This window comes from Rousettus aegyptiacus, unplaced genomic scaffold, assembly GCF_014176215.1.
Source record: "Rousettus aegyptiacus isolate mRouAeg1 unplaced genomic scaffold, mRouAeg1.p scaffold_m13_p_12, whole genome shotgun sequence".
NCBI classification, from domain to species: domain Eukaryota; kingdom Metazoa; phylum Chordata; class Mammalia; order Chiroptera; family Pteropodidae; genus Rousettus; species Rousettus aegyptiacus.
In genome coordinates this window covers 15,359,344-15,376,553 of record NW_023416287.1, presented here as the reverse complement: position 1 = coordinate 15,376,553, position 17,210 = coordinate 15,359,344, and the positions used below count along the sequence as shown (strand labels likewise).

General features: G+C 43.1%; 1 protein-coding gene across 3 annotated transcripts in view; it reads left to right on the top strand.

The window, feature by feature from the left end:
- DHX35 (DEAH-box helicase 35) overlaps positions 1 to 16,719 on the top strand; it is a 65,314-nt gene extending 48,595 nt beyond the window's left edge. For 2 of the 3 annotated variants that reach the window (XM_016153307.2, XM_036229410.1), the window contains exons 17-22: positions 1,401 to 1,478; positions 3,048 to 3,177; positions 5,905 to 5,986; positions 7,967 to 8,038; positions 9,923 to 10,034; positions 15,523 to 16,719. In XM_016153307.2, the coding sequence (XP_016008793.1) occupies positions 1,401 to 1,478; positions 3,048 to 3,177; positions 5,905 to 5,986; positions 7,967 to 8,038; positions 9,923 to 10,034; positions 15,523 to 15,567 (519 nt within the window). In that variant the 3' untranslated portion in view covers positions 15,568 to 16,719. The remainder of the gene's footprint in view (positions 1 to 1,400; positions 1,479 to 3,047; positions 3,178 to 5,904; positions 5,987 to 7,966; positions 8,039 to 9,922; positions 10,035 to 15,522) is intronic. The other variant, XM_036229411.1, reaches the window with a different exon arrangement.
- The last annotated feature ends 491 nt before the right edge of the window (positions 16,720 to 17,210 follow it).

Sequence of the window (17,210 nt, the reverse complement as noted above, 5' to 3'; positions counted from 1 at the left end):
TAACTCATTTATAGTTAGACAGCCATGGTGGAGCTGCCTTTCACAGTCCGGAGCCCCAAATTGTAATCATTGTCCTGCTGACTTTCCTCTGGAAGTTGTTCTCTAAGCTGCTCTGGGAGCAGCTAGGTGGGTACATTAGTGATGTAAGAGCAGTCAGTGCCTGGGCACAGTAGGCTGGTTCTGGTAGCGTTGGAATCAAGCCAAGATGACGATAAGGCCCTGCCTGCGGCCCAGGCATCAGTGATGACTGCCAAGTGAATGTTGGACGGACCGTAAGGGAAAAGTTATGATGTTGAAGAGCACCACGGAGGTGAGGCATTCTGATGGAAGAAGGTCATAGACTAGTTCAAAGTCAAAGTCATAGAAGAGGCAGCCTTGCCTGGGGGTGACAGGAGCACTGAGTTTGCATGAGTGATGGGGGAAGGGAGACTTTTAGTGGATTGTTATCTTCCCCAACAGTTGTACAAGTACAGATTATGATGTTTTCTTGCCTCTGTGCCCAGGTGGTTATGTCTCTTTCCTCCATTTTTTTGTTTGTTGGTTTGCTTTTCTATTAGTCTTTTTAACAGTCCTACCTCAGAACAGGCAAACTTGTTTTTAAGATGAAGAAACTGAAGTTCTGACCACTCTGTCTAAAACTGCAACATACCCCCCCCCTTCCTGTCCCCATGCTCTGCTTTATCTTTCTTCTCTAGCACTTCTTACCACCTAATATACTAAATATTTTGCTTGTTTATCTTGTTTGTTGTGTTTCTCCCACCACTGTTGTATTCACTCTTATATCCCAAGCGCATAGATGGTCAGTAAATATCTGTTATTCAGTGAATGGAAGGAAGGACAGAAGATTAATTGTGGTATTTGCTGCAAGAAGAAAATTCTGAAGTTAATACGCATATTTGTGTGCTTGTATTTATGTTGTACATGCTGCCCCTTGACTCCATGGGAGCAGATTGCATTGGCCAAGATCTTTAGGGATGGGGTCTGAGCGGTAGCCCAGGAACATGGAGTGTCTGCCATGTGCCAGGCAGTTGTTCCCCTGCCCTCCTAGAGCTTACGTTCTCTTGGGGACTGGGCGGAATTCTGAAAAAGATGATATTGACTGGATAGAGGAGGAGAGAGACAAGAACACTAACATTTATCCAAGAACTGTGCCAGGTACTTTATAGCGAATTATCTTAATCCCACAGCAATCTCAATATCCTGACAAGGAATATGGAGGAAATCGAGGCTAAGAAAGGTTAAGTAACCAATCCAAGGTCTTTCAGGAAATGGCAGAGCTAGAATGGTGCAAACCAGGACTTTCTGGCTCTGCCAGCCATGAGCTATTTGTTGTGTAATGTTACTTCCAAGTGCAAGAGGCTCACAGGAATCAGCTTGTAAACATTGCTTATTCTTTCCAGATTCGAGCGCACCGAAAATTTGCTGTGGAAGAGGGTGATCATCTCACTATGCTCAATGTGTATGAAGCATTCATCAAAGTAAGCACAGCTGCCACTCAAAAGGTCCCCACCCTCACACCCATTCACTCTAGGAGCGAGGATTCCAGAAGTTCAGTTTCTAAAGGAATGGCCAAGAGACTTCTTTATTTTTCTATTAGATTATTGTCAGTACTTCTAATCCATGTGTTGGGCCTCCTGCCTGAGTTTATGGTGCAGTTTTGCCTGCAAGAACATAGGATTCATTTCTTGCTTTTCTTTGCTTAGCGATATGGCTCACTAGCAGCAGTCCAGTGGCTCGACCTTCCTCACCCCCTTCTCTCATCACTGCGTCTCACACCTATGGAGTGTTACCGGACGACACTGTCTGACATTTGAATAGGAAGTTCTGTTCTATTTCCTGCAAGTAAATGAGGCCGAGAGTAGCTTGTAGTCTTTGGTAGACTCTTTAAAGCTGTCTGTATGAGTTTGAGATTGCACATAGCCACCAGTCTTCCCTCTAGCTGCCAGACAAGCTGTGAGAAGATATTTAGGTAAGGATCCATGTATGTTCACATACGCTAGCCATATTTAGCCATAGGCAATGTTAATTTTTATTGTTTTTAATATTCCATAAAACAAAGAGCACATCATGTAGCTTAAAGTTATCACTAAAAATCACTAAAAGGAGAGATCTAAAGAATTTAAAGACAATGAAAACAAACCTCTCATGTAAAGGACAGGATATAAGGGGAAAGGAGATATTTCAGATTTCCATTATTCATTTCTTAAGTACTTTCTCAGAAGAGGAGAAATACTAAATTTTTGTTTTCCCAGAGATTTGAAGGGCAATTATACAGTTAATGAACAGTTTTCAGAAAAACCTGATCTCTTATTGAGATGACCAATTATGGATTAAATCAGTTGAATTAAATTCGCTTATATAAGCAGAGTATAACATCTTCAGACTGAGCTTCCTCCACTGGTTAGTGCAGGTCCACGCTGCATTATTCTGTGGTTGCCTTCTGGGAAAGTCCCCTGTGATTTACATTTTCTCTTCAAAACACTTTCCACCCTGGCTTAGAATATCAATTCAGAAGTACATTTCCCTTAGCAATAATTAATCTAAGGCATAATGATCATACTTAAGAATGTAGAACAAAATTAAGCACTGTGGACAGGAAAATCATACTTTGGGGATAAATAATAGTAATTTGCAAATTTCGGCAAGTGTCATATTGCTTGCCTATAGTCAAATAAAGTGGCAAACTCAAGCCCGCCCTGGAAGGAGGGTCAATTTACAAAGAACTGCAGGGAAGTAGTTCTGGCTGGTGGTTTGCCACTCTTGCAGGTATTTAAGGCTGAAAACAGCTCTGCTTGTCATTAAGTTCTCAACTGCCCTTCGGGCAGAGAGTGACATCAGAGAGCAGTCACATGGAGAGCATGCCAGCATGTCTTTCTCAACATCTGTTGAGAGAGATGGAACAAAAAGGGACCAGTTATGATTTAAAGATCTTGGTCCCGTTGAGTAAGCAAATGGAGGGACAGAAAGTAATGATCTTCACAGTGTCACCGCAGGCAAGATAATTTCTGTGTTTCTCTCACTCTTCCTGTGTCTGGATTGTTCTGTAGCACAATAAGAACTCTCGGTGGTGTCAGGAACATTTCCTGAATTACAAGGGTCTCGTCAGAGCTGCGACAGTACGAGAACAATTGAAAAAGCTTCTTGTCAAGTTTCAAGTGCCCAAGAAATCTAGCGAAGGTGAGAATAAACTGCTGCAACTGGTGACGTCCTATCGTTTGCTTTGTTTAGTCGCATTCTTAGAGTTCTCATGCTGGGCTGTTATCCGTGTACTCCGTACCTGTGTGTCAACGAAAAGCCACATATAAAAGTAGCCTATTTTTTCCATGGAGGTCCGTTTTTATTTCTCAGGGCTAGTCTTCCTAAAAAAATTTTCCTAACAACACCTAAGAATTATTACCATTCAGCTCATTGGGCATTATATAGTTAATTTTCCCATGTAGGCTTTGCAAGAAAAATGGCATTTAAGTGGGCAGTATTTATAGCTATCGCATATAAATTACATTTTACTTTTAAATACGGTTACTATTAAAGCAAGTGCTATACATTTAGCTTAGGCTCTTATCGGTATAAGACAGAAGTGCCGTGTAAGGCATGGTCTCTGGCTTATAGCAGTTGACAGTGACCACTCTTGAGGACACAGTAGGTTATACCATGACCGGGGTTCCACAAATCTTCTCTCACCTCATCTCCCATTCTGTGAGGTGTAGGTGATATTATCCTTATTTTATAGATGAGTCATCAAGTCCTAGAGGGAGTTCAGGACAGCGCAGCTGGCTGTCAGCAAAGCCAGATTCGCGTGGCTCAGAGCCTACCCTTGTGAGGAAGTGACACGTCTGCTCATTCATTCAGTCCTTTGGATGCCTCCTGGGTACCAGGCACTCCGCCACTCTCAGCACCGCTAGTACTCGCTAACGTTTTTTAAGTGCTGATAATAGGCCAGGCAGTGTTCTGAGTGTTGTCACTTGTTAATTAATTTAATGTACACACAATCCAGTGAAATGTGTACTGTTGTTATTCCCGTTTTATAGATGAGAACAATGAGACTAAGAGGTAAAGAGGAACTCGCCGAAGGTCACACAGTGAGTGTACGGTATAATCAGAGCTTGAACCCAGTCAGTTTTATTCTAGAGCCTTGTTTTGCCTTTATACTAAGAGCAAGTGATTGCAAAATGACAAAGACATGGTTCTTACTCTCAGGAAACAGTGCAGTGAAGAGGGAGATTCACACAGATAGACAAACTACTGCAGTAAGATGATCAGTTCTCTTAGAAGTTACGAGAGTAGACAGACACCTCAGCGATCATGGCAAACCACCATGGCAGATGTAGGAATGCAGGGAAGAAGTCGTGCAGTGGCGGCTGGCCTCGGAGGTCTCACAGCAGGTCTCGAGTGGTGGCGAAAGTCCAGTGGTGCAAACTCGTTGAATTACAAAACAATGGCAAAGAGCATGGTAGGCAGGGACGACTGTGGAGACAAGTGCTTGGAGTGGGCGCATGTTGGATGCTCAGAGGATACTGACGAACGAATAAGCTCACAAGAGAGGGAAGAGTTGAAACCTGGGTGATTAGGTTAAGTTGGTGTCATTGATAGAAACAGGAAGCTTAACAGGGAAGCTATTTGGGGAGAAGCTGACTTAGTGCCTGTCATCTAGCAGATAGATGACAACCTTACTTAAAACATCTGTGTTAACTTAACCTGTTTTTCATTATCATCCCCTCACCCAGGAGAAAAGTTACATTAAATTTAAATTCTTCCTGACGAGAGAAGGTAAATACTAAGATGTCAGATTTTGTAAGGTAGGGTTGAACTTTGGAGAGCCACAACACTGTAATATATAAGATTTCCCCCCACCCTGCTCCCCAGGAATTAATTTTCATCCCTTTTGTTCTACATGGAAATTTCTCATCAGTTAGAAGGAATTAAAAACTTTATTATAGAATGAGCTCATTTAACATATTAAGAAAAAAACATGAGTTTCCAAGTTGATAAATGGGAAAAGAATGGAACAGAGAATTCACAAAAGAAGAAATACAAGGGGAATCAAATGTGCAGTGAAAGAAGGGGTATCTTTTTGCCAAAACATTGCTGATAAAAATGCGGTAAAACTGACATTCTCATACATTTTTGATGGCTTTGTCAATTATACCACTTTTTGAGAACTTAATTACCAACAAACTATATTTTATTAAGTCTAAAATGCCATCTTGTGTAAGACACACCATTATTCTGTGTACCACTAAGAAAGAAAAAAAATGCTGCCAATTATAATTATAAAATGCTGTCCTGATTTCAGTGAGTTAAAGTGTAAAAAAGAGTAAATCTTAAAAATGAAACATGGGATGTCATAAACCATATAAATGACCCTATCCTTTTGTGTAGTAATTTGGAATCTATTTTGTGGAAATCATGTAATATGTGGGGAGTCTTTATTCTTGGAAGATGTTTGCTGTAGCAATACAGACACCAATTAAAATAGAATGTTTGAAAATGGTGAAGAATTACACACCAGCTTATAAACACAGGAATAACTTCATGGTGTCCAGTTTGTGTCTGTGGAAGGAACATCATTCCCACAATATGCTCACCTAAAAAGGAGTTCCTGAGGTCACCAGCCAGCCAGTGGAGTGCTCTCTTAGATTCTGGTGCCTGGCCCTGGTCTAGGCATCTGTGGCTGGAGGGATGTTGGAGGTCCCAAGTTAAAGAAACAGTCCAGCATGTTTCTCTCAGCAGCCATTGTGGGAGGGTCGAGACCTCCACAGATGGTACCAGCACAGGCACCCAGCACTGCTGGGGTCCAAACAGCTCGAAGTAGCCTGGGGTAGGGCCTCACAGCACAGGCCTGACTGAGCACACAGCATACGGCAGGCGAGGGTCTCATTTGTCACTCTGTTCTGCCTCGTGTAGGCGATCCAGATCCGGTTCTGAGGTGCATCATTTCTGGATTCTTTGCAAATGCGGCGAGGTTTCATTCTACTGGAGCTTACAGGTAGGTAAACAATACTTTGTGAAGTCATTTATTAAAGGGGAACTCTTAAAAATGATACAAACCCCATAGAAAGCTGATGTGCAGGGAAAGAAGAAAAATTAAATAATTTTGCCTTATTTATATTGTGCCTCCATCCAAAGATGAGTTGAGTTGAACTGTATAGCTTTAAGCAGAGTATCTTAGCTTTATGGAAATGATTCTCAAATATTCAGCCCATCTGCATGTTGTAGTAGGATGACAATTACGAGTCTGGAGGCTGGTAATATTTCCATTCTAATAATAGACTAATAGGACTAGAAGGAACCATTAAAGACAATCTTTCCTAGAGAAGTTAATTTTGCTGTTGGGTAGTTCATTATGTTTATAGAGATCTGCAGGGTTGAAGCCACCACCTACCCTGATACATTGTGGCCACATTTGGTGTGTTCGGATGTTGACAGTGTTTCTTAACTTGCTGGATCTGCCTCCCACTGCAGACCACAGCTGTTTTCTTCCTGTTCCATTTTCTAGGCATAGAAAATCACTGCTGACTGGTGCCCTCCTAACAGCCTTTAGTATTTTAAAATACAGTGAAAGCTACTGCAGGCTTCTTTTCTCCAAACTAAATCATTCTTTGAATTGTTACTTTTAGTCTATCTTTTCTTTCAACTCATTTTAGTCTTATAACTTCACTGCAGTCTGTTTAAAGTGCAGTTATCATATGATCTGTTCTTTAATAAGGGCGCAATCAGAAGGCTTTCTCCCCAGCTTTTCTTTGGATTTCCTTCACATATTATTTTGTCATTAGCTTTTTCCTCTCTGAAAAGAGTATAGCTCTATTACCTTGAGGTCAACTGTGATATCCCCTGCCTCAGACACTGGGCTTTGCTAACAAGTCCAGAGTTGCACTGAGCTTTTTTGTTTGTTTTCTTGGCATCCTTCATCTAGTATTCTAGTAGCTGACTGTTTGAACCTAAATATAGTACTTTACGTTTATCTCTGGTACGTTCTATTTGTTACTCCAGGCCAAGTGTATTCTAGCCTATCACCGTCATGATTCTGTTGCCCGTCTTATGCGCTCCCCCTCCCAACACCGAGGCAGCTCCGGAGCGGCCTGTGATCTCCAGCGAGTACTGTTATTTTGTTGTCACTGTGATTGCCCCGCTCTCCTCAACGGTGTTAATTAGCAATTTCTACTAGCGTTTTAAAAACTCTTTCTCCAGTGTCCTCAAGAAAAATATGGGCTACATAACAGGCTTCGGTGTCAGTGAGTCCCTTTCAGACAAAGTTCAGTGTCCATCAGCTCAGACCACCTGGGAGGACAGCCCAGACCCCAGGGCACTGGCTTTATTGCAGTGCCAGAGATGAGCTTGGCCACAGTGCTCGGAGCACGTCCCTGACATACGGATCCCAGGCACCTGCAGAGACACTGTAATCATGATTTAGGCAGCGACATCCAAATCTACGAATATTCTTCTGTGATTTGATCTTACTGATAGTTGTGTGTTCAGTAAATATTTTTTGAATTGAATCAAATCTGAGTTGGAATTTGAAATTTTGTCTCAGAGAAATGAATAGTCCAATATTGAGCTTTCTTTTTTTCCTCTATTACCTCTTCCATAGTTTTTACCTTTGGTATTTAACTTTGTTTGATGGGAAAGTATAGAAATAATCATTTGTATTATTTCTGTTCCCAAGGAAATTATTTTGAAGGAAAACCTACAGAAGATAAACATAAATATTGTCAGAGCAACATATTTCTAAATGTTTTCTCAGTGTCCACCTGTTTCTTTTCTTCCTTTGTTTACATGATTTATTCTTGACTTCTGGGGTGGTAGTGGGGGAGCGGTTCATAAAAGGTACAAGAGAAGATGGAGAAAATACTTTTGTTCGTGCGAAGTACGATCTGCATGTATTTTAAATATTAAACACGTCTGTGGGAAGGTCTTTAAAATGAAGTATTTAAAATGAACTTCAGATAAAATTCTTCTGTTTTATAAGGACCATCCGTGACGATCATGAACTCCATATCCACCCTGCGTCAGTCCTCTATGCAGAGAAGCCGCCTCGCTGGTAAGCCACCCTTCGGCTCCTTAGCTTCGTACCTGCGTGGAAGGAAAGGCCTTAGCTCTTGTTCATAAAAGGAATAGAGACTGAGAAAGTGGCAGGGACAAAGCCGCAGGAAGGTAAAAGAACCTCGCGTCTTTGGGAAACAGGGACTCATGGTGTGGTGAGCCCGGGGCTACCCAGAGGGCGAGGTGTGGAATGGCACCGGTCGTAACTGCCTGGGGAGGAAGGCGTAAGCACAGAAGAGGAGAGTGGGCAGTCTGTCTTTTCATAGCATTTTGGTAGGTTAAGTTTATGTCTGCCCAATTCGATAATAAAATATTTGGGCTTGTATTTTGTGTGCCTTTTTTAAAAATTTCATTCTTCAGGTAATTCATTTATATTGTATTTTACAAAAATACCGACCTACGGAGGACCGGAAGTTTTAAAAACAACAACTTGTTCTTAACCACAGATAGATGGAGAAGGCCTTGGAAAGAGAGTGGGGCATATGTGGAGAGCGGGTGGGGAGATAATGATAGATAGAATTAGAGGGCAGAAAGGTCCACTGTGATATACCTGGTACTTGAGATGAATGGTTTTCTAAGTGTGGTCCCAGGCTAGCGTCTGCATCCCCTGGAAGCTCGTTAGAAATGCGGGTCCATGGGGCCTGCCCTACTGAATCAGAAGCTGGGGGTGGGACCTAGCCAGCTGTATTTTTAACAAGCCTTTCAGGTGTAGCAGACTTTGAGATTTCTTCCTGTTTCCAAGGATTAGACTTTATCCTGTAGGCAATGCAGATCTGGAAGCTTCTTGGCTGGAAAGAGACTCGAACATTTCTGGGTTTAGAAACATTACCCGATGGCCATTAGTGTTCAGGGCAAGTTGAAAAGGGAAGCCATACATTGCTTCTGGATCCTCTTTCAAGGATTTGCTGACTTTTGGGGGATTAAATGTGAGAGTTGCTTAAAAGAAAAAGGCTTTTCTTTTTCCTCTTTCGTTCCCAAGAAGCCCCGAAAGGCAAAGAAAAGATGGTGGAAATAGAGCCAGTCCTGAAACAGGTTTATACGAGGCCGTGAAGAGCCCCCACCACATGCTTGCACACATGCACACTCGCACGCGCGCACACACACACACACACACAGCCCGCCTCTCTGCAGAGGGCCCCACTTTCACTGGGTCTGACCTTCATCAACTGACTCATTTACTGGCTTTTGAGGGGAGGACAGCGATGGTGTGGCTGGTGTGTGTATAGTTGTGGGGGAAGCTGTGAATCAGCACTGCAGATATCTCAGGAACTGATATCTATGGTATCACTGCATAGCTAATGTCTAGGGATTCCAAATTATCTTCTTGGCTTTTTCATGTCTGTTACCTCAGTGTCAGTCAAGCCTTTTTCTTTCCCTCATAAATGGAGGTATAATTTATATGTGGTGAAAGAGTATTGTGACAATTGTGTACACACCCATGTAACCCAAACTCAAAATAAGATACAAAATATTTTCATCACTCTAGAAAGTTTCCTTGTGACTCTTTACAGTTAATTCCCAGCTGCTTTTAGAATCAGGCAAACCTTTGCTTCTATTTCTGCATTTTATAATAAAGTCAACGGGGCTCTGTTCAGAGTTCTGTAAATGCAGACTAAGGATCCAGAAGGGTCCTGTGCTGAGTGAGAAGTGAGATGTTCTGGAAGTCACGTAGGACTTCGTGTTGCACCTGTGAAGCGGACACACTCATCCGCCACTCAGGGCATGAGGCTTAAGTGAGCAACATCAGTGTATTTGTTTATTATAGTGCCTGGCACACAGAATAGATACCTATTAAAGGTAAAGGGAAAAAGCATCATCTCTACTTGTTGCGGTTCTTGACTCTCATAAGATACAGGAAACTAGCTCATGTTTCTTGTTTCAGGGTTATCTACAATGAAGTTATACAAACCTCCAAGTATTATATGAGAGACGTGACAGCTATTGAATCTGCTTGGCTGCTGGAGCTGGCTCCACACTTTTATCAACAAGGAACGGTAGGAATGAACAGAGCCCATTTCCCAAAACTGCCTGTTAGCCTGCTTCTTTGTAGTCTAAAATGTGCATGTATTCTCCAGTTCAGTGCTGAAATTTGTGCACCCCAGCAGCGCATCACCGTTACCATACCCCTAGACCGTTCTGAGTAAAAGCACTGTACCATTTGCTCACAGTGGAGTTCATTTAAAAATAAATCCCTCCAACCCATAAAACAAAAAAGAGACTATCTTCAGCTCTTTCTTTCTCTGCTCTTCTAAACCACTTCCAAAGAAATTATGTCACTTTTTGGACCATGGTTACAAGGAGTGGCACACATATTCTCTGATGGGCAGGCCTTGGAAGGCCATGAACAGGTGTGCAAGCTTGAACCCAGGGTGCTTTAAACCCAGTGGGAGGTGGCGCTGAGCACCAGCATCGCTCTGTGTACACGCTCACCTTCCACAGCAGGCCCAGCTGAAGGGCGGTCAGGGCAGTGACCCTGGTAGGACAGCCGTAGTTTTATGTTCTTCATTTTTACAAAAGAGTGGTCCATTCGTTGCAAAAAAAGAAAAGGACATACATTCTTCTAGCAAGATTTTTAATTGAACGGTGGTTATAGTATTTGGAAGTCTGGCAGGTAAATCAGAGTTCACAAACTTCTTGGCTAAATAGAGCCCAAAGACTTGTTCTGTATGGTCTGCAGTGTGTTTTTCATTGGAGTGTTTAGTCCAGCTACGTTTCATGAATTATCGATATGGTTAGATTTAAGTCTGTCATCTCGCTCTTTGCTACCTGTTTGTCCAATTTAGTCTTTGCTCTTTTTTGCCCCCTTTTTACTGTCTGCTTTTGAATTAATCAAGTATCTTTTAGTACTCCATAGTCTCTCTTCTAGTGGCTTTTTCTACTTCTTGGTTTATTTTTTTGTGGCTGCTCTAGGGATTACATATGCATCCTTAACTCATGACAATTGATCTTGAATTGGTATTACACTACTTAGCTTATAATGTAAGAAACATACAGCAGTATGTTTCATTTCCCCCATCCATTCTTTGTTTTTTTTGTTGTCATTTATTTTATTTCTATATATGTTATTATATATATGTTTTTTAATATGTTATTTCTACATATGGTTTATTTCTATGTATGTTGTATGTATTACTCTTTCTACATATTTTATTTCTGCATGTCATATTTTACTTCTGCATTTTATTTCTACATATATTTTATTTCCACAATAACTATTTTTGTTTTAAACAGTTGTCTTTTTAAGAAACTGAGAAGCAATAAAAAAATTATTTTATATTACCCACTATCGGTTATTTCTGTCCTCTTCATCCCTCTGTGTAGATCCCAGTCTCCGTCCTCTCAGCATTCATCTATCCGAAAATCTTTATTTCATCTTCGTTTTTGAAAAGTATTTTTTCTGTATATGAAATTCTAGGTTGAAAGGTCTTCGTCTGTTTGGTTGGGTTTTGCATTTTAGCACTTTAGAGAGTTTATTCCATCGCATGTGGTCAGGATTGTGTCTGCGAGAAGCCAGCAGGAATTTTTATTGTTGCTCTCTGTATGTAAGGTGTCTTGTTTCTTTTGTGCCCGCTTTTAAGACTTTTGTCTTTATTTTTGTTTTTTATTTTTGTTTTGCAGATTAACCTATATTATGTGCTTTTCTTTGTGTTTTTCCTGTTTGGGGTTCTTTGAGCTTACTGGATCTGTGGACTTATGTTTCTTTTTATCACATTTGGAGAATTTAGGATTAGTATTTGAAACAAAATTTTTCTGCGTCAGTATCTCTGTTCTCTTCATGGAACTCTAGTTACTTACATGTCAAGCATTTGATATTGTCCTACATGTCACTGAGGCTCTGGTCTTTTTTTCCTGTGCTTTAATTTGGATAGTTCCTCATACCTGTCTTTGAGTTCACTGGTCAATTCTTCTGCAATGTCCAATTTGCTATTAAGCCCATCCAGAGAATATTTTATTTGTGTTTTCCATTGTTGTACTTTCCTTTGGTTCTTCTCTAATTTAATATTTCTCTGTTTAGACTCTCCTTGTGTTTACTCATCATGTCCATCTTTGTCTTTAAATCTTTGAACATGTTTTATATTAGCTGTTTTAAAGGACTTGTCTACTAATTGAACATCTCAGGCATTTTTTGGGTCTACTTTATCTTTTGTTTTTCCTCTTTATGGGTCTCATGTTCCTGCTTCTCTTGTCTAGTAATTTGTTGTTTATGTTGGAAAGTATAAATGCTATGTTGTAGAGAGTATGGATCTTATTGTCTTTTTCTTTAGAGAATGTTGAGCTTTTTTCTCCTAGACAGTAAATAATGGCAGATTAGTTTGATTTCACTGAAGTTTGATTTTAGTTTTTAATAGGGCAGATCTAGAGTAGCCATACGCCTAAGACATCGTGACCTTTTGATGTCTCAGCTGAATGCCTAGGGTGTTCAGGGAGGTCTTTGCTCTCCAGCTGGCCAGAGCTCTGGTGTCTCCAGTACTGTGCAGACCTTCAGAATCTGCATATCAGCTCACAACTCGCCACTTTTCTCTGCCAGCCTTATGGAGTCTTAGCCTACACATGTGCAGCTTAGTGTTCAGCCAGAGACTTAAGAGTAGCCCTCTGTGGATTTCTGGAACTACTTCTTTCTTATGACCTTTCCTGAGAATTCCAGCTGTCTCAGGCACCCAGAATGCTGATCTGTTTCCTCTACCTAGCAATACTGTTGTTCTCTTTTTAGGATTTACTTCCAGGCACTCTTTGGAGAGCCAGGCAGAGACCTGGGATAAATATAGAGCTCACTTTGAGTATTTCCTTGCTCTCAAGGATTGCAGCCCTCTGCTGTATATTTCCCAATGCCTGAAAACAGTTGCTTCAGATATTTTATCTAGTTTTACCATCACTTACCACAGAAAGGAAAGTTCAAAACCTGTAACATCATCAGGGTTATAACCAGACTGAAATGTTTTCAAAACAAAATTAGAATTGGTTGGTACATTTAAAAATTGGGAGATTTCACATTAAATACAGACTTCAGGTTTCTCTCGAATCTGCTGACACTGGGCCTAAGTTTCTGCTTGGCAGCAATCAACAGGGACTGGAGAAGGATTGCCTCTGTGGCGACATTCTCCATGTGCTGTGGTCCTACTTCACCTTTTTCTTTCCCTCCCTCAACTCCTGGAAACATCTGAGTTGTGACCTTATAAATGGGAAAGTCTTCTCGTCCCTCCCCTCCCCTGCAATGTCAAGGGCAATTGCCCTTTTAAAATCTTATAATATTTAAATCTTATCTAATCAAACAAAAACATTTCAAACCTATATAGTTCTTCACATATCCTCATACAGATATTTCAGCTGGAAATGAAATCAGCTGCAAGGACCGATAAAAATGCAGAGTGTGTCGTGTCTGCTGTGTTGGGCCGATAAGAATAAACCTGAAGTGAAAGAAAATCTTTTCCTTCAAAAAAACCTCTCAGGTGGAAATCAGCAGACTTCCCAAGTCGGAGAGAGAAGTGATTAGAAATGCAAACTAGGCGAAACAGTGCTATTGTAAAAGTGGTTGTTAAAGTAATCAGATGCCAGCAGTTAGAGAAGGAGAAACCCAAAGGTGTCTTGGGTTCATTTAGACTCGGGGAATAGAATTAACCTAGAAGCTGAGTCATTTACCTTTCTCAGCTTGAAATGACAGTTTCTTTAGGTCAAACCCACAGAGTTAAAGAGGAAATAGCCCCAGAAGTTTGAAGAAAATGACAGCTCCAAATTTCTGCGTTTGCCTCTTCTTTCCAAATACCTATTTTTCAGCTCATCGGCTTCCACTCTGATCATTGCCTTTGATCAGAATGTTTTTTAGAGGACTTTAGAAATCACCTGGTAGAATACCTTCATTGTGCAGACGGGGGCCCTGTAATTCCCCAAGAACTTTGACCCCTACTCGACTAAACAGTCCAAAGGCACTTCTATTAACTGGTCCAAAATGAACTGATTTCTCCAAAAGCCGTGCAGATCCCCAGTGGCTGCCCATGTATGCTAGATGGTTTTTGTGTTGGATACAGTGTAGCAAGCACCTCATGACTATTCAGGGCCCACAGATCAGCCCTGGGTCTATTTCTGGCACCTTTGGTGACTTTCCATTACTGTTGTTTTTCAGTGTCTCACCCTATAAAGAGGCCTGAAATGGTCCAGAGTCGGCTTTGTTTATACTCAACATTCTTCCCAGAAATGAACACCAAAAATGGTTGTGATGCCTTCCTCACCCATTCCCAAGCTCGGACCGTGGGTGTCTAACATTAGTTGTAGGGGTCACATCAGGTGAAGTACAGTGAGGAGAGAATTTAGGGAAATTCAGCAAGACTCACAGCTGTGGAGGAGGAGAACAGGGTGACCTTTTCAGAGATTTGCCTTTCAGTTCTTAAACTTTTCTTCCTGTTTCTCAGAGATATCTTTGGAACGTGGGGAAACACCCCCTAACCAGGGCCTTTGCAAGAACCTGTACTGTTCTTTCTCAGGCGTCAACGCGTAGAAAGTGACCTCTTACAGCTCGTTTAGACTCGTGTCCTGCCCACTCTGTCATCTCTTATGTCAGGCTAGGTGGTATATTGTGTCCCCTGCACCCTGTGTTCTTTTAGGGCCTGCAGTTCCATGTCGGCCACGGGGGTTGCTGTCTCGAGGCCTGTGGGCGTGCTAAGAAGTAGGGATTGTCAGGCCCGCTCCATGGGCAGTCAGGGCCGGAATTCCTCATGCGAGCATTCCAGCACGTGTCAGGGTGACGGGCCTTAGGTGTTTCTTGGTTGTTGATTATTAAGGGAGCACTTCAGTGGGTGAACAGAAGTCTTGCATTAAAAGCTTATTGTTCCATACTCTGCCATTTATGCATGTTTTAGTATTTCTGGCACTTTGGCCTTACTTTAAAGAATGGTCGTCTCCTGCAATCCTGTTATCTGATGCCTGTGATTATAATGTTATTTATACTGGTAGAGAGTCACATTTCTGAAAGAAAAATGTGTCGCTAGGAGGCATTCTTTCCCCGCACTTGCACTCACAAGGGATTCTGTGAGGGCCGGGGCCGTGAGCACAGAGGACCTGCATGCTGAGATGCTCGGTGAAATGACGAATCTCCTCGTTCCTAAGGGGGGAGTACCTTTGCTTGACCATTCTCAAGAAACACACAGAAACTTGAGGTGATGTCCAGCCCGGCCGAGCCCAGTCCCCTGAGCACAGGTGTTTGGCTGGGGCAGAGGGAGAGCGGTGGCTTGTTGACAGCTTCTCACAGAGCCCCGTGCGACTGGGTTGGGTCATGACGGGCTGGGCCTCGGGCCACTGTGGCTCATGGCTTACCATGGGCCCATTTCCTTGGTCACTTGGGCTTTTTTTCCTGCAGATCATTACTTGAGGGGCACAGCATTTACAGAGAAGCCGTGGACCAGACGGAAGCTTTGATTTGGTCATTCATGTGGGAATTGCATTCAAGTCTGGTGTCTTTGTCTAACTGTGATGTTTTCTCTTCTCTTGCAGCACCTGTCCCTAAAAGCCAAAAGGGCCAAAGTCCAAGACCAGTGAGCGGAGCTGGGCTGCAGCTGCAGGGGCTGCTTGGTGCCCTGTCCTCCACGCTGCCGCCCCCCAGCCCTGGTGGGAGCGCGAGCTGGCACTGGCTCGTGTGGAACCTTCAGCTGCTCTGACATGGGCCGCAGCCCGTTCCTTAGCCCCTTCTTCGCTCTCCCCTCAGCCTTTGCATTCCTTGCTGGGATCCCAGAGGCGTTTGTGTGTGGGGAAGCATCCTGCTGCGCTGCCCTCGGGCAGAGCGGAAGTTGGCTGGGCCTTGCTCTTTGCTCACTCGGCACCCTCACCGACCCAGCATGCCACTTCTGACAGGCACACAGTCCCGGCCCAGCTTTATGGGGGACGAGGAACCATGCGGGGCGGGCAGCGGGTTTGCGGGCTGGCTTTGCTTCCCCTGGCGGGGCCTTGGCTGAGTGGATCAGTGAAGTCCGCATCCAGGTGTGAATAAGCGTGCACCTATCTATGAAGGGATGAGACCTGGCAACACTGTGATTTCTGCCAGAATCAGTGAGGGGCGTGCATGGTGGACACAGGGGCTCCCAAACCAAGCAGCTTGTTCTCCCTCTGCCCATGTCCCTGTTTATCTGTGGCCAGAAGACTTGCAAGGATTGATGGTCAACAGAGAGGACTCAGCACACTGTTCTTCGTTCGCAAAGGATTTCTTATTTCACAGGTGGGCTTAGCTTTCTCCCTGGACGATGCCCTGTCCTGAGGCCACCAGCTGAGCACTAGTGGAAGTTCAGCCCCATGGGGACCCTCGGTAGTGGGAATTCACAGCAGTGTAGAGGCTCTATGCTTCTGTAGCTCAGGAACATGACTCGTGTGTGTGTTTGTTTGCTGGGTTCTTGTGACCACGCGCGGGGCGGCACTTCCGGCCGGCACTGGCCTCACTGCTGCCCCAGGCCGCTTTGCTGTGATGTTTGCGTTTCAGCCCATGACCGTTCCCAGTTTTTTTCCGCTTCCTGTTTCAATGACATTTATTTTAAAAACACATAGCTTGAAAATTTATTTTTGTACTGATCTCAGTTTGGATGTACCACTTTTGGCACCAAACGTTTGTCATTTTTATTTCCATTTTGTAAACATGTAAATAATAGTGATAACTTGTTAATAGTAAACCTTTATACCTAAAAGTAAATGTATTCCCTCCCATCCTGGTTCTCGTGGTCTGTATTTTAAGATGGTCCACTTAATACTTCTGAGTGAGGGTCTGACAGCTGTTGCCTACAGCACCTTTTGGAGTCACGCAGACAAGGGGAGCCCCATCGAGCAAGGTCAGGTGACCAGATGCCCACAAGACCTTACCAGAGCAACCATGGGACATTGTTTAAATGCGGTCCCAAAGACATGCTGATTCTTGCCAGCTTCTGGTGGGATCTTCCTGTGGCGAAGTCAGAAGCTCTCATTTGAATAAAGTCCAATTGAGGGCGAGGGCTGGCCCTTGTAAGCTTCTGTTGAGGTAGAAGGAGGACAGGGTGTAGGACCCGCACCCTCTGGGTGAGACTAGAGAGCCAGAATGAGCGACCAAACTAACGGTCTGGCGTGCAGACTGCAGGGAACACGGTGTCGCTGGCCACCTCTACCTGTGCGTGCCTGATCCTGAGCACATCTGCCCCTGCACCCACCTCTCGGAGGCCCCCTTC